The sequence below is a fragment of the Sinocyclocheilus rhinocerous genome, unplaced genomic scaffold (genome assembly GCF_001515625.1).
Source record: "Sinocyclocheilus rhinocerous isolate Xijiao unplaced genomic scaffold, SAMN03320098_v1.1 scaffold2053, whole genome shotgun sequence".
NCBI lineage: Eukaryota > Metazoa > Chordata > Actinopteri > Cypriniformes > Cyprinidae > Sinocyclocheilus > Sinocyclocheilus rhinocerous.
Genome location: NW_015666532.1, coordinates 312092 through 336782, shown reverse-complemented (window position 1 = coordinate 336782; position 24691 = coordinate 312092). Strand labels below are relative to the sequence as shown.

Genomic DNA, 24691 nt, shown 5'->3' with positions numbered 1-24691 from the left:
TATATAAAAATACACCTTGCTACGTGTACTGCGTTAGGCTAACCGAGACTTGTCATTTGCACTTATATATTGTTGCTCTTTTGTTAGTTTTGACTGCTTTTATTGTCCTCATTTGTAAGTCGCTTTGGATAAAAGCGTCTGCTAAATGACTAAATGTAATGTAAATGTAAATGTAATGTAAATTGAGTGCATAAATTCAAGTTAAATTATATAAATGGTATTTGTTGATGATGTTAGGAAGAATATGCCAGGGTGGGGTGTTTTACGCATGTAGGTCAGTTTCTCAGCATTGCCTGCTCAGACAAGTGCATGATATGAGTCATATTTAAAAGGTAATGTGAACATTGTCAAAGCATGTAGTTCTGGTAATATATCCTGTAAGTGCTTTCTTGAACTGACACTAAAAAAATACATCTATTTCTCATATGCGCTGCATTAGTTTTCAGCATGCCTCAATATAAAACTGCTCATGAACAATATCAAGCATCAACAAGAGATTAAAAACTCAATTTTCAACATGTGCGCGAAGTCCAACAGCTCGCTTTCAACAAATTGAACAAATATTAAGCTAATACCAACTCTGGAATAGGATTGTGTGGCTTGAATAGACGCAGATGCCAAGTACCAGACTACATGGGCAGGTGCAATGAGTTCCCAGCACAGAATGGTCGTGGTTTGAGGGTACAATGTCTTTCAGCCTGGCAGCAGGGATGGCAAGCTCATTCCAAACTAGAGGACAGTCAGGCTTAGTGAGTTTGACCAGCAATGCCACTTTTGGACACAGATCTATTGCTACATACTGAGGGCCAATATGCCAGTGCCAACAAAAATACATGCACAAACACATACACACATTTCCATTTGTTGTCAGCAGTCACAACGGTGAGTCATCTCTCCAATGGACTATATTTGAAAAAAGAAAAAAGGCAGACTTGTCCTCAAGTGCACTGCCCAGCAGCTTTCTGTCCACTGGCCAAAGCAGTACCACCCTGCCAGGGCACCTTCCTACAGGATTATTCCCCTCTCCAGCCAGGACAAGATCACTACAGTCTGCCAGCCCTTTTGCCTATCCATCACTGCTCAGCCATCTGTGAGACAGCCTTGCACTGAGAGCGGCTCACGCAGCCTGTCCAGACTCTGACCGCAGAGGACAGTCTTATATATCTAACTGATGCAAGGAAGAGGTCTGTGACATTCACATATGCTTCAGCCGATGTCATAATGCAACGCGACTCAACATATGGCCTCTTTTTCTATGCATTGGCTTGCGTCCATCAAAAAATAAAATACATTTAAAATGAAGGTACATTTATTTGCAAAGTATTTAATTCAGTGTAGGCACTGCTTCAGGGTTATTTAATTATTTATTTTGTTAAATTTCCGCAAAAATTATGAGTGAGGATTCTGCTTTGATGCCCTTGAAAAATGAAGTAGCCCTGTCCTGATGTAACTTTGGATGGTGTATATACACCTCTTCTCTGATAACATAAACCCCAATATACACAAAGTAGTGAACCCTTTTACTCACGTGGGGCTCCTTCGGCCATCTCAATGGCTGTGATTCCCAGCGACCACAGGTCACTCTGAAACACAAGAGAGAGAGAGGACACTTCACATGAGATGGGACACAAAAACTTAAGACATCACAGAAATGAAGTTTAGAAATATTAGATAAACTATTAACGAACATAAAATTAACCTAGTAAAAAATAAAAAAGTAGCTAGCTCTAAACACATCAAATGTCTGTATGCCCCTTAAAATGGTATAAAATTGGTCTGTCCCATCTAAGAGGTCTTGATCTTCTTGATATTTTGATCTTCAGAAATCAAAAGCAATAAGCCATAACAGCTTGTGTGTTACTGTATTACCACCATTAAAGGGTATTGTTGGCAAAACTGTAATTAACTGGTCACAGGAAGTGTTAGAAATTTTGTGGTAACACTTTATTTTAAGGTTCAATTCTCGCTATTAACTAGTTGCTTTTTAGCATGCATATTACTAGCATATTGACTGTTTATTAGTACTTTTTGTTGTATTAGCACATATTAATGCCTTATTCTGAATGACCACAGTCTAGATTCCTTAATCCTACGTAGGGGATATGCCGGTATCAAATTTTCATGTTGCGATTAATTGCTAATGCTTTTATCACGGTATGCAGTATTATCACGATGTTGAAATTTAGTTTTGTTTTTTTTAAGAGCTGTCATAATACAGTATAACAGGTCTTAATCCACCCCGTACCTAAACTTAACTACTAATTACTAACTATTAATAAACAGCAATGTTGGAGTTTGTTCAGGGAAAACTCTTAGTAAATAGTGAATATGTGTTCCCTATTCTAATGTGTTACCAATTCACCAATACCACACACAGCATGTCGGACAATAAGGCTCAATTTAGATAATTATAGCTGCACTGTAAGTGTAACAACAGAAAACAAAACACTCTGCAAAAATGTTCTGGTACTTATGTTAGATTATGCAGATCTATAACTTTACAGTAGATGTTGATGTAATTGAACTGATTTTCATTTTTCCCAATCAAAATCCACTTTTTATTAACTCCACATTTAACACTCGTCACTGAGACAGTGAATACAGAACAAATCTGACAGCTATCATGTTGGAGGAGGCTCTACCAAACTCACAAGTTATCCCGAATAGAAAATTATTTAATATATTTTTAAAAAATGTAACTGTTGTGGTTGCTAACCAGTTCTTCGTTGTTATTATCTGTTGTAGTAATACTGTCGTGAAGTCATGCTGATGTGCATGCTACACAGTTGTACCGTATTCCGTTGCTGTTGCCGCTGAAGTTCCTTGAGTAAACTAGCATTCACCCGAAGCTGTGTTTTCATGTGTTTTTGTTGAACATAACAGTAACATTCGAAGACATTTTTTTCCCAGTGCACTGCTTAATTCCTGATCCTGTTCACAGGTGTGGGTATATCAGCTATTCACAAGAGCTATTTCAGAGCAATTCATTTATTCAGATGCTGGGATATCAGTTTTAATCTAAAACAGTCATAGTTCGCTTCAGAGCCACAATGACTCACCCAACCCAGATTCACTTTATTGTTTCTCTCTACAGACAAACGTAACCACAGGTATGCAAATAACAAACCTCGATAACCTTTTGTTTCTCTTCCATGGAAGATTGGCTGCCTGACAGTTTCTCTGGAACTGCTGTCAGGACACAACGAAACAGTCTGATGGATTCTAATGAAATCTGTTGATGATTTGTCTGCATTACATTTCAAAACATAAAGATGAGTGAAAGTTTCCCCTAAGACTTCACCCCTCTATCATCTGTCAGAGGAAAGATAGACTCACGCTGCTGATGCTCTCTTTTATTCCAAGGCAGAAATTAAACTAGTGTCACATGACTTTTTTAGCATTAGATTAAAAAGATTAAATATTAAATAAACTATTTTCTAGCACACAATTAACCTAGCATGAAAAGTAACTAGCTTTCAATGCATCAAATGTCTGTATTCCCCTTAAAAACCTCACTGGTCTCGACCTCGACTGCAATCAGTTAATTAAAATCAGACAAAATGTCAATTTTCTAATTAAAAAAAAAAAAATCTAATTCAGATGTGGTGATAAAAACAAAGAAAACAAAACTAATTGCAGTAAATAAATTAATTTAAAAAACATGTCAATTATAATCTAATTTTAATGATCAAAAAACACTATTTAGATGTGCCACATTTTGCATTTCCCCTCCATCTCAAGAAAAATAAATTTTACTAAAAATTGTGACCTTCAGGTAGCAACATAATTCGGACCCTTTCTTGTTTATTTAACATTTATTTAATATTTTTAATGTCTACTTAATTTTTTATAATTATAATATAATTAAATATTAGCAACAGGGTTAAAAAAAAATCTCTCAAATAAAATGAACAAAAATAAAACAGCTCATATATTTAACTTAAACTGTTCAAAAGTCCTTTCACAGAGGATTTGCTGAAAAAGGGAAGAAAAAAAAATTTAACAGAAGGTGGGCAAACCTAATACAGCATAGGCTTTTATCAGTGGTGCTGAGCATTATGTCTATGACATGCAGGCAATTTGATATGCCAATATAAATGCCATGCGGCAGTGAGTAAAACCACTGCACACAGATGATATTTCATACTGCAATAAAATCACTGGCTTTCTTTACATTTGCCTGAACTTTGAGTTAAACCAGGGATGAATTTTTAAACATGCATTGAAACAGACTAGAGCTAAATGCTAAAAAGAAACAGGCCAATATTTCTTTGGACAGGAAAAGGGAGGATGAGTGTGTGTCCTGTTATAGTGACATTATCAATGCTGCCAGCCACAGCACGGATCACTGTATTAGCGCGAGTGATTTGTGGATAATGGTGACTAAATTGTTACCAAGGCGAGTTTATTAGATTTTGATTGCATATGCTCACATGTGTATTGAGTAAACTGAGGAGTCGTGATCAATATTCTCCTCTCGGCTAAATCACTGCAGATCAATTTGAAATGAAAGCGCTCTGTTGTTTTGCTGTTTTAGAGCAGCATTTTCATTGGCTGCAGCAGCACAGCAACATCCAAAATGAATTTATGTATATGAATGTGTTTTCTCACAATGTGAGACACTTGATTATCACTTCAAGAACAGCGTATCATGTGTTACAGATTATGCATTTCTGAGTAAGGAGAGCTCACCTTATAGTCATATGTGGCATCAGGATTCTCATCACACGCGATGACCTCTGGTGCCATCCAATAAGGAGTGCCGATGAAAGTGTTCCTGCGGCTCACGGTGCGGTCCAGCTGTGCACTCACACCGAAGTCCACTGGGGTTGAGATTAAATAGATGAAGAGGAAAGCATTCTGATCAGTGTTAAGCAAATGCTGAGAGCTACAGAGGTACGACAGGTGGGACTAACTGTAAGAACTAGTCAGGGTAGCACCATATTTAATAGGAATGAAAAAAGGCTGTGAGGGATAGAACTACAGTGCATTCAATGGACTGTACTGTTATTTAAAAACAAACTGATTGTTCAGCTAACAAAATGTATTACCCAAAACAAAAAATTTGCTGTGTTGACCAACAGCAAGCGAATTCTATGTGAGCAGTGCTTTATCGCTATACTATTGACAAAGGACTTTTTTTGTCCGCAAAATTTCACAAAGGTGACCACAACTTTATGCTGAGTGGCCCCGCACACAGTGGAAGTTCACCGGTCCAAAATGGTCCATCATACAATCGCAGCCAATCAAACGTATTTGACGTTTAATGTACAATTTTGCATTCAGTGTAGACCGACTGCTTCTCACTGTAAGCTTAATACGTTTACACAATATGCTATAGCACCACATTGAAAAAAATCAACAGCTGATGCAGTTGTGGTTAATGCCGTGCAAGCGGTCAAGATAGATGTCTTTCCGTAAAGAATTTGAATTATATAAGAAGCTAGTTTAACTAGACATGCTAAAATGAAAATTTAAAACATTTACGCGTGATAAATCAAATAGGTGCGCTGACATGCGAGTGCCTATGCTCTCAGGTAATTGGCCTCTCCTCACACTAAACATGGAGATGTAATGAGATCAGATAAAAACAAATGTTCTCAAGGCAGAGAGAGACAGAGAAAAGAAACGATTTGTTTTGAAAAGCTCCTTTCACAATCACAAACCTTTAGCATTCAGCCTTCAGCATAGTTATGAAATCAGCTAGAGTAGCACTGTCAACTAAAGGATGATCAATTATTTACCCCAGACAGGCTAATTGATTTACCTCTGATCCAGCCTACTCTCTCACAGTCAATGCTAATTTCCTCACTGAGCCTTAAAGGGGGCGCTGCTAAAAGGCAACAGCACATTAGCATTGCTGGGCCGTGCTTCTTTCACATTCCTTTGCTTTGAAACCTTCTCTGCACAGTCGCAGCGAGGCCCGTAAATGCCATGCAAAGTTATCCAAGCCACAGGGCTGTGCTCTTACCTAGTTTGACCTCCGCGTTCTCTGTTAGCAGCACATTCTGTCCTTTGATGTCTCTGTGGATGACTTTGTGATGGTGGAGATGAGTGAGCCCCTGAAAGAGAGACAAACATGAATTAGGAGAGAAAAAAGGACAAGTGAATGGCAGAATCCTTCATTCACAAACTAGGTTGTGAATGGGTACAGTTAATAAATTAAATTTAACAACTAAAATGTAACAAATCTTTTTTTGTGAAATATTATTTTTGAACAGTTCTTGGCGTTTTGACTTTCTTTAAAATAAATGCCACTTGGTTTGATAATGTGTCATCTAATGCTATGACATTCAAAATTTTTAAGTTATGCCTTAAAAGAATAGTTGTCAAAAACACTGAACAACAGTTGTCATTCTTTACTATTATTAATAGGTAGATTTAAACCGGCATTGTTTTTCTTTGGAACACAAAATGATTCACGCTCTCGATTTAAAGTCTTCTGAATGCATACTATATTATATTTAAACATTTTGGGATTAGTAAAATTAACAGTTTTATTCAGCAAAGACACATTAAATTGACCTAAATTGACAGTAAACTTCTTCACATTGCTAAAAAAAAAATTTTTATTTAAAATAAATGCAGTTCTTTGAAACTTTATATAAATCAAAGAATTCTAAAAAAAAAAAATAATAATTATCACAGCAGATGAATTGTGCCGTTTAGTTTTATGGTGCTTTCTATCACTTTTGGAGCTTGGCAGCCTGTGCTCACTATGAACTATTGTTGTATGAAAGAGCGGCATCATAATTCTACAAAAAATAATTTCCCTTTCAAAAGAAAAAAAAACAACAGCATATACAGTAGGTTTACATTATTACTCTAATTATTTGGCGAAATTACTCATGTAACAAATTTGTACTTTTTTTTTTTTTTTTTAAATCTAGACACCTTTTGGGACGAAGTTTTGTTTCTGCCCAAAATATGCTGGATCAGCTAGTGGATCTCAGTAGTTGGTTTACCTAAAACAGCAAGCATGTTCCAAATGCTAGTTTAAACACCTTAAGCTGGTTTTTCCAGCAGCAAACAGTGAATAAAGCACGGTGACTTGAGCCATTACCCTGAGGATCTCTCTGCTAATGTAGGCAGTCCAGTCTTCCCTCAGCGAGTTGCCCTTGGTGTTCTTGATCAGGTCTGTCACTGAGCCTGCGCCACAGAACTCCATCACCAGCTGTAGAGGAGACAACACAAGTCAACTCCTACAAATCATATTCGTCCTTTCAACAACTCTTAGCCCCCTGAATCTCATGTCTGTGCAGTTACCCCATTTAACCTGATTTTACCCCCGCCTCCCATTTGCTTATCAAAAATATATTGATTGAAAAAATATATTAGAACAACTCACTTAAACCACAAACAAAACCAGAACAAACAAACAAACAAACAAACAAACAAACAAACAAACAGCACAATAGGGACCGCCTGCTTTAATCAGCCTGTTACTATTTCAAGGGATTCATGGGATTATGCCCCATTGAGCACTGGGTGGATTTTATTATAAATTAAGACAGATGAAAGTTCCACAGATCATTAAAAACATGATAAATATTGCAGCATTTAACACAAACACCCAAGTAGGGACATTCAAATGGAGGACATCAATCTTTGAGCACTGCTCAACCGCAGGCTTAGAGAGACACTTTTTTCACAAATCGACACGCGTAGAGAGAGAGAGAGAGAGAGAGAGAGAGAGAGAGAGAGAGAGAGGGAGCTGTCCATTAATATGCAAGTGGATGCTGGGATAAATGAAGCAGACAGGAGGAAAAGCCTGTCACCGTCGTCATGCACTGAAGATCTGATCACCTCCTCTCCCACCGGTCCATGTCTTTCAGACCCAAGACGTGCAGTGTTTAAAAGACTGCATCACTCATGCTTTAATTGGACCTGATTTGGCTGCAAGAACGAAACTTACTGAGAAACTGGCAAGCACAAGAGATCAGGTGGGATTTTCACTTTAATATCTGATGTGAATGTCATTTAAGATGCAACTGATTATAAATCTAGAACTGCATGTCTTATATAAATCTAGAAGTGTTCGACAAAACAGAACACACAAAACAAAACAAAACAAAAAAAACCCCACAAAACATACCAAAATAGAACTAAATATAAAGGAGTGAAAAGAAAAGAATGAAAAAAAGTACAAAGAACACAATAACACTTCAAACTTAAACTCAAGTGACTGTCACACATCCTTGGAAGATTAATTGAAGTCAAGTTCATTTCCTTTCTTCAGCTGTTATGATTATTTGTAGTAAGGGGAAGGGTAATAAGGGGTAAGAAAAAGATGATATTGCTGTAATAAAGATATGCCCATAATACAAAAGGAGTATGTTAATCAGTCCATTAATCTTTGCCAATTTGTTTTCCCGGGTGGAGGCAATGAACTCTTACAGGTGAAAACAGGATTTGTTCTCATGAAAAGGGCAACTGACAAATAACTACATCTACTGTTCTAGTACAGAAATCAGTGAAAATTTGTTTTGAGAAACACCTAAATTCTTTAAACACCTATCTAATGGAATTTACTCCGCATAGAAGCTATATTTCATTTGCTGCAGATGAAAATGACAAGTACGGCCCATTAAATAGACTGCACTGTTGTGTGTGTACCTGACAGTTGTTTGTATAAAACCCTGAAAACACATCTTTCCACAACAAAAACAACTAAGCTACATTAGTATCTTGAAACCATAGCCAAGTTACTAGCGATTTGTCATGCTACAACACTGTTTGCTACAAAATAGCTAGTTACTGCAAAAGCAACAATATTTTGAAAGCAAATCCCTCTATACTACTATTCTGCATTCTGCTTGTTACACACAACAAATTAACATAACACAGCAGTTGTGGATATGGAAATGGCTGCAAAAAGTAGCTAGTCAGCTAGATGATTCGCAAGCCCTCAGATTTAGCATTATTCTGTTGTAATTGGAAGTGACCTGTGCTTTTAGCTCCTCTAATCGCACTTCAGTGGAAAGTGTCCTGTCTAGTCATGAGCCCTCAGGTTCAAATACTCCACGTCTGAGATGTGTGCTCAACCACACAATAGCTCAATAGTCGATAGCTACCAGCAACTGTTTGGTTACCAACATTTTTCAAAATATCTTCTTTTGTGTTCAACAGAAGTAAGAAATTCATACAGGTATGGAACATCATGGGGGTGAGTGAACTGTTGAACGACAACAACATTTTTTGGGTGAACTATCCCTTTAAGAATCGTGAAGTTTAATCAAGGATAAATGCACTGTGTAAGAACAGCTGAAGTTAAGCTCGGTAATCTTGAGGTCTAAGCAAATTATAATCCATTTACGAGATACAAAACCACAACAACACATAAAGAGACATCATGTGCTGTTTGACATCTTTAATACTTTATGAATCATGAGAACCTTGCTATTTTTCTGTCTAGGATGCCATAAAGGAGGAAGAATGAGATCATTGAGCACTGCTGATGAGGCTGTGTTTTGGGTGATGGTGCTTCTCTATTTTAAGACGCTGACTCATTTTCACAGACTATCACACTCAGTCGTAGGCTGTGATTCAGCACCAATGCATGTCCTAGACAGAGAAGTGCACATACAGTAGGACTGCGTGATGTTTAGGCATTTTCGCAGCAACACGGATCTCGACAGTATCAAAACTCAATTACGTCAGTTCACTGCTTTGAAAAGACCAGCATATGCTGTGTTTGATGTTGGGGGTTCTGATACCTAAACCAACTAACCAGCTAAAGAATATGTGAAAATGCTTATTTTATTAACTGAATTACTTAAATTGTACTAAAAATTGTTAAATGTTAGTATTTTTGTTTGTTTTATATAATAGTAAATGCTTCACCATTTGACCACACCATGAAACGGCCACCCTTACGTCTATGTTACCCAACAAGCCTTTTTTAGTCAACCTTGCTGTTTGAAAAGGAGCTCTAACAGTTAGTCCAGCAAAAACCAGCCTAAAGAAATGTGAAAATGACATGCTGGTGTAAGCTGGTCTATTTTAAAGGGCAGGCTTTCATTGCCTCTATGTCCTCTTCAACAGACTGAAAAGAATGTGCAATGTGCTGCAAACTAATCTTTGTGCACTAGGACAAAACTGAAGGAGTAATTTATAGGCTTCAAGTTTCATTTAGAGTCCACAGCACTAACTGCTGTGTTAAGTTGGTGCAAGCAAGTCGGTGTGAGCAATCGTAAAATAGAAAGTGCTTATGCAAGAGCAGCTGAAGCTTTGAGTGCCAGGGTGAATGGATTCCCTTGGAAACATGCACGTCACCTACCTGAAGAGCAGGACCAAAATTGAATGTGGGTTTCAATCACTTGATCATGCAAAAATCTCTATGTCTTTGGGCTTTTGATTGGCAGGTCAGAGGGAATGCTGAAGAGGTTTGCGGCCCTCGAGTCTTACAGCAGAGGGAATGTCACCCTTCATCTGAAAGGTCTGCCCATTCAAGAGCTGTCACTCAGCGCTGAGATGTATCACAAATGCACTTCATTTCCTGCGATGTCTATCTTTATTGGTGGAGCGCTTCATCTACGTGCCCCTGTGTGTCCCTGCAGCCGCTGATAAACAACACAAATTACCCTGCCACTATCAGACCTGTCCTGTCTTTCAGCTGAGGAAGAGAAGGGAAGTGGAAGAGGGAAAGAGTTGGTAGGAGAGGAAAATATGGACAAGAAAAGTAAAGTAAAGATGGAGTGAAAGAATATGTCTAGACAACACACATAAAGAATGCCCTCTCTTGACTTATTACTGAGATCAGTACTTATTTCATTATACACTCTCAAAAAAAAAAGATAAACAGCTGTTACTGGGGTGGTACCCCAAGTTACAAAAGCTAAAAAGGTACATCTTTGTTGGTGCATATTAGTACCTTACAGGTACATTAGTACTTTAAAACTACATGGTACCTTTTGAAAGGGTACCGCCCCAGTGACAGTTCTGTACCTTTTGTCTGAGAGTGTAGGCTAAACACTATCACTAGAAAGGCAAAATACAGTAACTACATCACTGGAACTGTGAAAATAACTTCCAAGTTTTAAATTTAATTGATTTGATATCAATTTTCTCACCCAAGTTTTCTCCAAATCTGAGCATAGCTCAGACAAATCAGTCTTTCACAAGATAGATCACAGTCTAGAGACTCAATTTCGGTCATAATTTTGACAAATAGTGTAGTTGCTTTTAAATGGTAATAGACCTATCCATTAAAACACAGGAAAATCAAACATATTTTTACTGGATTATTACTATTGTATACAGTAAGTATTATTAAATATTTTCTAGTGAGCCTTTTGTGTAAAATAAGTGTTTGTTTCATTTGTAAAAAAAAAAAAATGATATTGGTCTCATTGGTATAATTAAATTAATTATTATTTATAGCAGTGGTTCTCAATCTAATCTCTTTAAATCGAAGGCCCATCAATTGTCGAACACAAAATTTGAAAGGTCCATATAGGCTATGATATTCCTTCTGGTGTTTCTGCTGTAATTATGACAAAGCTGCTAATTATTAAACTGCTTTATTAACACAAACTGCGAGTTTATTAAAAGAATTAACCAAAATTTATTTTGTGACTCCAGAAGTTTTAAGAACTATGTTTTTCCATTAAAACGGTTGTTGACGGGGAAAATAAAAAAGGAATTTTTTTTTCTTCCCATTTTTAAATATTGTAAATTATATCATTTTAATAAATGAAATATAAAAACAATGTCTGATGAAGAGCTTTTAGGCTCGAAACCTCACCTGTGGTGAGAACATAATTAAATATTCTTCTACTTTTCAAGCTGTGGTGTGCCACCTTTGATTTTCCTGTTTGAATTTTTTTGTGGTTGAGCACCTGCATTGAGCTTTTGGCCGGATAGATGTGCACATTTGATTGGAATTTTTAATAAATAAAAAAAAAAAAGAAAAGAAAAAACTTGATTTAATATTTTTTAATGTAATTTTAAATCATCCTGCTGCCCCCGTGGAAGTTTGCTAACCTCCTTTAGCGGTACCCGGTTCCCTGGTTGAGAACCACTGATTTATAATACTGTATCATCATTATTTCGTTATAGGCCACCCTTATCTCTAAATATTGGTTTTGGAAAACCTATGTTGGTCAGCCACTACATTTAAGCACCCATTAACACACAACTCTGCAGAAACACTGTGAAGAGTACATAAAAATAGACGAATTCTGTTATTCCAATCTTTATAAAAAGGCTCCACAGCCTTTACAAAGTCCTTAACTTTTCCCAGCACAGAGCTCCATTAACTCTCCATGACAACAAGTCTGTAGGAGAGACAACGGTGCTTTGATTCCTGTTCATCAATGTTCATTCAAGGTCCATTTATCATACACTTCCCCATGGGCCCATAAAAGACCACATATACACAGGGCAGTGTGTTTGAAGCACAGATGGATACGCTCTCTCTATCTCCTCTGGCACTGTGGGACACGGTACTCACCCACAGCTGGTCGTCCACACCGGGAGGGTTCTTTTTAATGAAGGCACCATAGTAGGTGGCGATGTTCCTGTGGTGAGAGTATTTCTTCAGCATGTTGATCTCAGCTTTGATCTCCTCCTCTTCCTCCTGTCAAGACACATGAGCATAGCTCAGACAAATCAGTCTTTCACAAGATAGATCACAGTCTAGAGACTCAATTTCGGTCATAATTTTGACAAATAGTGTAGTTGCTTTTAAATGGTAATAGACCTATCCATTAAAACACAGGAAAATCAAACATATTTTTACTGGATTATTACTATTGTATACAGTAAGTATTATTAAATATTTTCTAGTGAGCCTTTTGTGTAAAATAAGTGTTTGTTTCATTTGTAAAAAAAAAAAAATGATATTGGTCTCATTGGTATAATTAAATTAATTATTATTTATAGCAGTGGTTCTCAATCTAATCTCTTTAAATCGAAGGCCCATCAATTGTCGAACACAAAATTTGAAAGGTCCATATAGGCTATGATATTCCTTCTGGTGTTTCTGCTGTAATTATGACAAAGCTGCTAATTATTAAACTGCTTTATTAACACAAACTGCGAGTTTATTAAAAGAATTAACCAAAATTTATTTTGTGACTCCAGAAGTTTTAAGAACTATGTTTTTCCATTAAAACGGTTGTTGACGGGGAAAATAAAAAAGGAAATTTTTTTTCTTCCCATTTTTAAATATTGTAAATTATATCATTTTAATAAATGAAATATAAAAACAATGTCTGATGAAGAGCTTTTAGGCTCGAAACCTCACCTGTGGTGAGAACATAATTAAATATTCTTCTACTTTTCAAGCTGTGGTGTGCCACCTTTGATTTTCCTGTTTGAATTTTTTTGTGGTTGAGCACCTGCATTGAGCTTTTGGCCGGATAGATGTGCACATTTGATTGGAATTTTTAATAAATAAAAAAAAAAAAGAAAAGAAAAAACTTGATTTAATATTTTTTAATGTAATTTTAAATCATCCTGCTGCCCCCGTGGAAGTTTGCTAACCTCCTTTAGCGGTACCCGGTTCCCTGGTTGAGAACCACTGATTTATAATACTGTATCATCATTATTTCGTTATAGGCCACCCTTATCTCTAAATATTGGTTTTGGAAAACCTATGTTGGTCAGCCACTACATTTAAGCACCCATTAACACACAACTCTGCAGAAACACTGTGAAGAGTACATAAAAATAGACGAATTCTGTTATTCCAATCTTTATAAAAAGGCTCCACAGCCTTTACAAAGTCCTTAACTTTTCCCAGCACAGAGCTCCATTAACTCTCCATGACAACAAGTCTGTAGGAGAGACAACGGTGCTTTGATTCCTGTTCATCAATGTTCATTCAAGGTCCATTTATCATACACTTCCCCATGGGCCCATAAAAGACCACATATACACAGGGCAGTGTGTTTGAAGCACAGATGGATACGCTCTCTCTATCTCCTCTGGCACACTGGGACACGGTACTCACCCACAGCTGGTCGTCCACACCGGGAGGGTTCTTTTTAATGAAGGCACCATAGTAGGTGGCGATGTTCCTGTGGTGAGAGTATTTCTTCAGCATGTTGATCTCAGCTTTGATCTCCTCCTCTTCCTCCTGTCAAGACACATGCAGAAGGGAATCATGGGATATCTCCCTACTCTCTGAAGTAAAGCTTGAGGCATGTGGGACCACTCTAGTGACCTATAATAAAGGCTGATGGCCCACTTACAGATGCAGGTGCTTTTACGTGAAGTAGATGGAAGAAGGAGGGCAGAGAGCACAGAATTAGCTCTTGGCCCCAAGAATTACATCCTGACTGGAGTGTTTCTCTGGGAGCCCCCCAACTCAATGAGCTCTTCTCAAGAGCATGCTGGATGCTGCTGATGAACAGCTATTTGAGCTGATGACAACTCTCTTTATCTGCTCTCTCATTCACTACAGGTCAAACACAGAATTTCCAGGAACACCCATCCTGATAACTGGGCTTCCCTCATCCCTCGACCAATGAATTTTCATGATTTTTCTAGGCATTTGTGTTTACTTGAGGGTTTAATGTGTGTGTGTGTGTGTGTGTGGGTGTGACCATATTTGTTATTGTCTATTAGATTTGGAGATTTAATTTATTGTTATTGGTCAATATTACATATTTAATTGTTCATTCTCATTTCTGACATTTTTACATTTAGATTAATGCTTACTTCAAGTTCATCTTTAAAAACACTAATAATCTACTGCTACTACTACTACTACTAGTAATAATAATAATGCTAAATCGAATTTTAAGCATATCTCAAAATATCCTTTTTTATTCAGTAAATTATAATGTTATGATGCCTAAATTCACTTGTATCATTTAAAACAACTGATTTTAATACTTACTGTATTATTTTTTATTAAGACAAAAAAAAAATAGAAATATAATTGTCTTTTATCAGTTATCAGTCATCAAGAAAATAATTATCAGCTTATCTATATTGACCATAATTTAATTATTTTTGCTTCGTTATTAAATAGAGATCAACTAGAACTAGAAATATTTATATTCATTATAGAAATACATTTCTGACTTTTTTCTAATACTTTTCTATATGGGGACCCTGCAAATCTCAAAACCTACTGTACTGCTAACCTAGACCGCGTTTCTCTGCATCACTTTATTACAAACACTCATATATTGTCTAAAATGATGTCTATGAAGGCAGTTGATAAGGTTTTGAAAAAGCCATAGTCCATAGTACAGGGAAGACGTTCCGTCCTACAAAACAAGGATCCATGTAATCTGCTAATCAAGCGTTATTCACCCTGAAATAACAGGGGGCAGCCACAAGCCATTACAAACACAGCCAGCAGTGGCCAGTGAAATCATAACAGCTTGTGAACTGAATTCGCTACGGTATTTCAAAATCTACAACAGCTTATTAAATGCTAAACTGACTTTAGATTACAAATAAAAAGATAGATTGGAAAAATATGCCGTTAAAAAGAGCAGACGTGACTGAAATACTGCGACTGAATAAAAAAAAATTCACTCCCAATTCATATGCTAGCATTGCAGCCCAAACTCTACTTTAAAAACACAGAAGACATTGTAGCCTTATATTTTCTGCTCTATTATAAAGAGGGATGCTAAAAGGTTATTAAGAACATATCATATTTTATCATCCAGAGAACTAATGAAGGGAAAACTAAGCCTTGAGGATATATGGATATACTAAAACTTCAAAAATTAGATCAACTAAGTCTAAAATAAACCTGCAGATCAGAGCAGAGGACTCTTCAAGAGGCTTTGACATCTTGTCTGTAAAAGACCTCAACAGCTTCAGAGCATTATAAGAGGTCGATACTGAAGTACAGATGAAAATAACTCACCCCTGTGACATCCATGCACTTGATGGCAGCCAGTTGACCTGTTTTAACATGTCGGCCCTGCAGAGAAACCAACACAGGTTGTGCTTAAGAAAAAAGCTTAAAACTTGGAATATTATTGTGACTTCATGCCTGGGAAACAAACAAAATAATTAACACCTAAATATTCAATGAATATATTTATCGCATCATATATTCCTATTCTAGGCAGAGGAAACAAACAACAATTTCAAACTAAGAACAAAAATTGATTGTGTCAATCAATAAAAAAAAGTCACGAAATGCCCAAATAAGGCTTGATTTGTCAACAAAAGCTTTAATTAATAAGCAATATATTTCAAGGAAATCTGACCTCAATCCCAGCATTTTCTGCTTATACAAATAAATACAGACTTCACAAAGAAACATTTGTTCCATAATTTGCAATTAATTACTGCGAAAGAGAGGCTTGTTGACATTAATACCGCAGATCACACCTATATTACATTTGATTACACCTGTCTAATAATAAAACTCAATGGGCATATTTGTTTTGTGAACAATCTTTTATTATCTCTCTTAAGCATGCTTCTTAATCACCTGAACTGAAAAGAATTGGTTCTTAAAATAGCTGGACTGTCATGCACACTTCATATCATCACTATGTGAAATCTAAAAGGCACTGATAAATACTTTCGTTTTAAAGATATGGACTTTAAGCCATGTGCACTCTGTAAGAATGAAAGCACTGACTTGATATCTATGCTGTTCTTCAGTTCTAACTATAAACCTTAGAACTAGGTGTAATACAGTTCAGGGTTGGTAAGATTTTTTAAATGTTTTTGAAATTAGGTCTCTCATTCTCACCAATGCTGCATTTATTTGATCAAAAATACAGATAAAACAGTAATACTGTGTAATATTATTACATTAAAAAAAAAACTGTTCTCTATTTTTTTTTCCTTGTGATGGCAAAGCTGAACTTTCACCAGCCATTAACTGCAGTCTTTAGTATCACATGGTCCTTCAGAAATAATTCTAATAGAAATCATTCTAATTTGGCTCTCATTCATTATGGTCATAAAAAAGAAAACTGTAAAAGAAACTCAATACAGCAACTCATTCTCAGTATCACTAAACCACCCACAGAAGCTCATTTGTTTAAGCACAGGCCAACAGTGAAACAGGCACATACAATTCCCAAATCACAATCACATGGAGGTTTACATTCGACAGGCATTTCTCTGGTGGAAATAAAGCTTCGCTGTTTGGTCCCTCTGTCACAGTTAATCTAATGCATGCAGTAGCCTCCGTGCCTCTGATAAGCACGTCATTTTAAGCTGGTGCACCGCTAGTGTAACTTTGTTTTCGTTTTGCGCAAGCTGCAACAGTTCTGTTCCGTGTAACAGAAACACTCGGTTTAGCGGAACCTTGACGATTAATTAAGCGTGACGTTTTAAAGCGCGGTTAATCGCGTAACCGGTTAATCGCTGCATCCCTAGCGGTCTGTCCCCATTTCGGAGTTACAAGAAGGTTTTGTTCACTGGAGTCCAAGTTGTGTCAGAGCAGTTTAACCCAGATTTCACTGTGAACATGTGACACATCTTCGTCCTCATAATATTCCCATCCCCCCTTTGCTCAACACATTAGTCCCTCTTACAAGTCAGCATTCACAAATACAGAGTTCTGGCATGAAACTCTAGATGGTGCAGTCCGATAGGTCTAACTCAATCTGACCTAAGCATGTTATGAATGTATTGACAGTAGCAAGTCTCGGTACTTGCTCTGCCGCAGCAGCAGCGTAGCAGATCTATTCCACCAAGACCAAATACATTAACATAGTCATGTACATTACCATGCCAATCCCTCCGAGAGTTGTCATGACAGAACTAAATGAAACCATAAGGGGCATCACTGGGCAGAACTGGTTTAGTTACAAAAGTAGCAACTTCCTACTAATTCAGAGTGTCTGGCCTCAGCTATCTGCCTCATCCTCCTTCTGATGTAGGTCACAAGCGTGGTCACAATCTTCCCTACGGTATCAGCCAATCGGCAGCTGGCACTCATATTAATTCAATCTCAGCGGCTCAAACCTCGACACTCCGCAATACGCTTTTCCCCCCCTTCTTTCTTCAGACACCAGAAAAACAGATAGAGGGATAGAGACAGCAAAGCACTAGAGGAATTAAACAGAGATACCAATGAAGACATCTTCACAGTTAAATGTCAGAGGGAAAGGAAATCAGAATAGACTCCGAAAAGCATAGCCTGAGATGCAGGATTCAACATAAGGCGAATGTCCTTGACTATTTGTTGGAAGGCCAAAAGAGAGATTGTCAATCAAATGACAAGACCACCTCAGAGGCACCATTAATGGGCAAAAATTCGACTCATGCAAACATTTACAGTCCTTTACCATAGCAAAATAACTGCAGCTTCACACACACATACACACACAGAGAGCAGATGGGCCAGACAGCACTGCTTTTCAAGGCCTCTGTGAATAGATTCGGCTGTCATTCAAAAGAAAAATCCAATCCTCTTTTCTTCCAAATTGAACATGGAGAGTTATTTTACCATCAGCAGGTGTTCAGCCATTGATTTCAATCCAGAACCTCAAGAGCACGCCGTCTACGACTAAACAAAAACACTGCAAACTCTTGACCTTAACAGAACTGGTTTCATCCCCCTAATACATAATATTCTCACCTCATATGATACATTGACTCTGTATTTGCACTGCATTGCATTATATGTGAGCTTTGTGAAGTCAGCACAGAGTGTGTGCTTTTAGAATCGCAATTCCATTCAGCCATTGGTCTTTGTGACCTAGATCTGTGGTAACAGCCTGTGTGAATGAGGATTATTGGATTTAAAAAATATCTTATGAATGCTGTATACTTAAGGATATTTCTAGCGCTCTGGCTCCTAATGGCATCGCTCAACACTAGGTTACAAACAGGAATAATAATAGAATCGCTCGCTCTCTGCCAGAGTAAACAGAGCAGGAATGAAAGAGGGCAATGAAGATGAATAGTTCTCATTCTGTGACGCTCCGTAACACATGGGTCTGCTTCCTCCGATCCTACTGATGAAATTAAAGGCCACAGACCAAACATTTCAAAAGCCAGTAAGAATAACATGGAATATATAAATGTGATAATCATTCAAATTTTTGAAACTCTGTATCAGGTTACCATGGCATTATCATCTCTGTATCATGGTACCACCACAGTACCCTTTAAAGGTTCAGATGTCAGTCTTAATACTGTCATCTGCATGGTTGTTACATCAGCTGTCGCAGTGTTAATGACACTGCAGAAAGGCAGAGCTGGCATTACCTTCACACACTTATTGATTACATGAACGGCTTCCATAACATCCATGTAATTGGGTGTTTACTGGCTTTGCTTGATGCATGACTTAAATTTTTTTCCAGTTCGTCCTCCTGTACTTGATTTAAATTATGCTTGTCAGCTAAGTAAGACTATTAGCATAGATGAGGTTTTGTCAAAAATGACATTGCATCAAACTATTTCATAAAAAAAAAAAAAAAAAAATTTAAAATAGGTTAAAATAGAAAATTTGAAATTTGAATTTGATTTTCAGTAAAAGTTTTTATGAACTTGAAAAGTCCTGCATAACTTTAATACCTGTATAGATTCCATATTCTTTGTAAAGAAAACATTTGATACACAAATAAAAAGTATTAAAAATATATATCGTAAAACATTAAAAATTATTATGATTGTTCAAAATAAATACTATTTAAATAAAAATATGTAAATATAACTACTACACTTCAAAATATACATAAGCAAATCTAAAATGGTCCTTTAAAAAAAATTATGTAAACTAATTCCTTAACAATAAAAGTCTGTCATATAGTCAGTTTAGAAAAATTTAAAATTATTACAAATATAAATTATCTATATTTATATAAAAAATATATAAAATATATAAATAGAATTGTTATACTTAAAACTGTATTTCATTAAAAATAAGAAATGTAAAATTATAAAATGTAAAATTATTTCAAGAGGAAAAGTAGAACCTTGCTGCATTTTTAATAACCGCTAAAGCACAACACTTTAATTAAAGCGCTGTGGCTAAAATGATTTAAAAAAAAACACCCTTTTAGAGAAAATATAGATTAAGTCACTAATTGACTATACTGAGTTGTTAGATGAACATTCAATCTCCCGGTATTTCCTAATTAGCAACACAGATCCAATATTGAATGTGTCGTTAAGAGTCTGCCATAACATGCCAGATTTCTAGTTAATATCTGCAGTTCCAGTGACAGCCAATTGTAATTTGCCTATAGCACAAGTGAACACTTCTGCAGTTAAAGTCGCTGTTTGACAGAGTTTCACAGCCTTATTCTGCAGCATTTTATGTTTGAGTTAGAGAGAGGACTACAGAACAAGGGCTCCAGGGGTGAGATGACAGGGATTGCCCGCAGTTTCAGGGAATAACTGGGTTTAATGAGATAGCCCAAGTGTTTGAGAAACCAATTCGCTAGTGGCTTCTCGGCATGACTGCAGAGCCACAGTGGTGAGCGCTCCTGATAAGACTAAATTGACCCTTTGAGCGCTCTTTCGACTGGCCTTGAATTGGCACCATAGCCAAATCGCACCAGCGCAAACTTTTGACCTCTCAGGTGGCTAAAACCGCAAGCACCAACTTACAGTTTATAGATACTAAGACCAGATCAACAATTGGAGAACAGAGCTGCTTACCCATGTTTTCCTAATATTGGGTGTTTAAACACCGTCAAGCAAATTCAATGTTTGCAACATTGCTGAGTATAGAAAAAATGTGCACACCGGTCTGCTCCAATCTGTCGTTTCACAGCAGCTGATCAGCAACACACTCCACGAGGAACTGAAATGCCACATAAAAAAATTCTGAGCTAAACACAGACGAGAGGAAAGTTACACTACATCTAAAGACTTCTGGCTAACTGTACACGTCCACTGGTGCGGCGCTGAGTGGGATATTCAAATTCATTCTCTATGGGAGCTGAGCAGCAAGCTCGAGGGATTGTGGGACTGACAGTGGAGTGGAGCAAACGGTGAGAGCATCAAACAGTTGAGAAGTTATCAATGTCATGCAAATAGGAGGTGAAAAATGACAGCGCTTATGTGGTTTCAGAGCTTAAATCACATTGTTGCACTTTTACTAGTTTTAAAATCATATTTTAAATTAGTTTGGACACTTTGAATGTGGCTAGAGTTTGGATGGGTAAACAATGTATTAAACTGACATTGTAGGTCTGCACAAATAATTAATAATAATTATTATTATTATAATTCAATTTCAAAATAATTACTGTAATAACACACCTTCACTGTAATAACTTTTTTTAAAATAATTTAAAGTTTTTCAGTACAGTTATAATACTAATATTTGTGTCTTCATTTCTTCATTTTCAATGTTAAACAATCAAGTTTTTATTCTGGTGGAAACATCAAAATAAGCTTGTAGAGATGGAGTTCATGTGGAGCATTATTTACTGCAAAACCCAGCCGTTCTAAAACACTGAAAAAACTGGATCATGATTATGAAAGACCACTGTGTGACCTGGGTTTCTAAATTTGTCTTCAATATATTTATTTTCATGTGGAGTGAGAGAGTAAACTTAAAAAAAAACAAAAAAGAAAAAAAAAAAAACTAAAAGTCCCCATGAGTCAGAGCCAAATAGACTGATTAGAATGACACAGAAAAGCATGCAATAAACACAAAAGCTGTAAACACTTCAGCTGCTCATCATAATTCAATCTATATATATTTGGCATTAAAAAATTCAATTTTCAGTCACTAAGTATTGCTCTAGAATCAAAAAAACTAAACTATCTGAAAAGTCCATTGGCATTAACTGAACAAGTTTTAATGAACGTTGGGAGATGCAGTCACTCTTTTCCGTCACCCTCAAACAATTCCTTCTGGGATTCAAGCATCATCCAAGAGGGCCAAGAAACAGAGCCATGGCAAATAATTCAACAACGTTTTGTTTTTTTTCTCCCAGTGTGCAATCAGCCTCTAATCAGACAGTGGGCCTGTTGGGTCGGTCTCTCTTTTGCATACCAATTCAATTACAAAGCCCAGTGAGGGCCATTAAAATGAAAGCGGCTCCCCATACAGTAGCCTAGCAACAATTACAGTAAGCAGTGCAAGTCCACCGGAGGATAAGAACTGCTGATTGCTCCTCTTTCGCTCATCTAGGCTGATAAACACAGCTCATGGAACGTTACCCTGCTGGCCAGTTGGCACAGTTTGCTCTGAGCTAAATTAAGTTCAGACGGTTTGCAGACACTTTGATAGATCGGCCGTTGGTTAGTTTAAACGTTGACATCCAAGTCAGTGCTGGAGAAAATTTAAATGAACGATAATGTTTTGTTTATCATTCAGCCAAATAGGTATGGCAGATATGAAGTCTGTTCCAAAACCAGTGAGTGGCCTACAGTGGCAGAATTTTAAGGCACAATCCATTTATGAATGCATGAATGCATGAATGCATGAATGAATGCATGAATGCATGAATGAATGAGCTAGTGGTGTACAGATATCATTGATAGTCCGCACGCTTTTTCTATGTCAGATGAAATAAAGTTTTCTCAGCACATATCCAGTAAGAGAAATGCCCATTTTGCAGTACCAGATTTCTGTTAAATCTGCTAGGCAATTGAAGGGAGTGTGTTTGAGCTGCTCTGTTCAATCCATGTCTCTCCACTTAGATCAGAGAAGGACAAATTTACGCTTTATCAAATTAAAGTTCTGTGCTGCTCTACTGTTTGACTCCTGAGCTGCAAACAATCGAAAGCACTCAGATGAGAAAGACAACCAGAGGAGAGAAAGTCAAATTTTCTCTCCCCCTTCAAATCTTAAGTTCTGTTTGAAAGAGCTCATACTGGACAGCTTATTAATCCCCCTCAACTCCCAAATAAAAATGTTTTAGAAATGTTAAAGGCAGCCTTGAAATTCACTCAAAGCTCAAATCCGTGTCTTGTGGGGGATATTATATCAGGCAAGCACTGACATGAGGGAAATTTTGCAAGGACAATGAAGTGAAAAACAAAACGGTCAGAATTCCCAAACCCGACCAGATCCTGTGAATTTTAGAAACAGCCCTGGTCCAGCTTATGTACATACATGTTTCAGTATAAGGAATGTCATTAAGACTAGACTATGCTTTTGTTAATCTGATAATAGCTCTTTCTTTAATTTGTGTTGTGATCACTACCAATAATTAAATATTAATTTGTATTTATTTATTTAAGAGGCCTGCTTCCTCTTTGTACTGTCTCCAGTATATGTGTCAAACAGGTTTGGAACAATATGAGGGTGAACTAGCATTTTTGGAATGAACTATTCTTTTGATCATTCAATAACATACTGTAAACTGCATTTGTTTGTGTGCAAAGCATTATCGTAAAGAAGATATGATTTTACAAACAACCTCAAATCTCTGATCATTTCTGACGAGCAGAATTACTTCGAGGCTCCGAAACACGTCCTGATACTGTAAGCTTCATTCCAGCACAACATCCATCCCCTGTGACCTACATGGAGCAGAAATGTGGATAATGTACATTTCTGCTTGTATATGTCTATGAATACACTATTGGCTGCTAATATGGGCTACTTCGTTTCCCAGGAGAGTGCAAAAAGCAGAGCCACAGCGAGAGAGCGATGGAGGAGAGACCGTGAAATGAAACGAAACGCCAGAGAAAAGAGCAGCAGGCTAGATGGAAATGATTTGCCTGCAGGCCACACCACACTCTCAGTGAGGAGTGACAGTGTTACAAGGTCACAATCAGCCTGGTCTCTGCACATCTCTGAACACAAATCAGTACAGCAAACAGCCATGCAGCTAGACCCTGTTCTGCCACCGCACATCAGCGCAGCGCACGGACAAAATGAAGCTCAGGGTCGTGATTGGTCAGGACAATATGCAGGATTACAGGACATGGTTTAGAGCGGGGGGCTGTGGCCGAATTCCCGTATTTTCATAGTATCCTACTCAATCAACAGTGAATGCAGGAGGCGAGAGTGGAGATGATGACACAGAAGGGGTCATAGACTGATGAGTAGGTCATTTCATCCTCACCGCTGCTATGACGGTCTCAGAAGTGCAGAGCGTTTCTATGGCGAGAGCAGGTCAGTGGGCTGATGAAGTCATCATCAGCTCTGCCCGATGAATTCAGGTGGGAAGCTTTTCCATGTGAAAACAAAAGCCGATCAATGCGGTACTGAGATGACAATCATTAAAAAAAACAGGGCTATCATATCAGTACAAAATTTTATCATGCCTATGTATCAACACTTTAGCTCGTTGTATCGTTCGTTCGTTCAGTCATTCATTCAGTCAGTCACTTTAATTACTTTAACTATATTTACTTATTTATTCATTGATTTACTTTACTATATTTACTTTTAGTAAACAAGTAAACAAATACAGCTAAGCAAATATTTATTTACTATATTTTAGGGCTGCACGATATTGGAAAAAACTCACATTGCGATATTTAATTTTCCTGCAATATATAGTGCGATATGAAAAAAAAAATCTGACGACTTCAATAGCTCTATTTACAAATAAAATAATCAATGACTGGGGTGATTTTGTAGGCGAGTAAATCAGCATAGGAAATAAACAAATTACAAGCATAGATAAATAACAGAACAAAGATACAAATGAAATAAGCAGTGCTTTATATTTTTCAGGCAAGTCTAACAGTATTCAGGTACAGAAATTGAATAATCAAATGTAAAATAACACTGCAGAGTTTTCACTATAAATTCAATCTAACAAAATCTGTGTTAAAGCGACAAAAGTGATTTTTCTTTGTGTTTTGTTGTTTGATTAACGTT

The 24691-nt window shown here is 37.0% G+C and overlaps 1 protein-coding gene across 1 annotated transcript in view; it reads right to left on the bottom strand.

The window, feature by feature from the left end:
- The window catches only part of LOC107732509 (TRAF2 and NCK-interacting protein kinase-like), an 89753-nt gene that overhangs the window by 32931 nt on the left and 32131 nt on the right, over positions 1-24691 (bottom strand). Inside the window, exons 3-8 of the mRNA XM_016543864.1 lie at positions 15839-15895; positions 13958-14083; positions 7064-7174; positions 5972-6062; positions 4693-4823; positions 1529-1583 (exon numbers count right to left, since the gene is read on the bottom strand). Coding sequence (XP_016399350.1) covers positions 1529-1583; positions 4693-4823; positions 5972-6062; positions 7064-7174; positions 13958-14083; positions 15839-15895 — 571 coding nt within the window. The remainder of the gene's footprint in view (positions 1-1528; positions 1584-4692; positions 4824-5971; positions 6063-7063; positions 7175-13957; positions 14084-15838; positions 15896-24691) is intronic.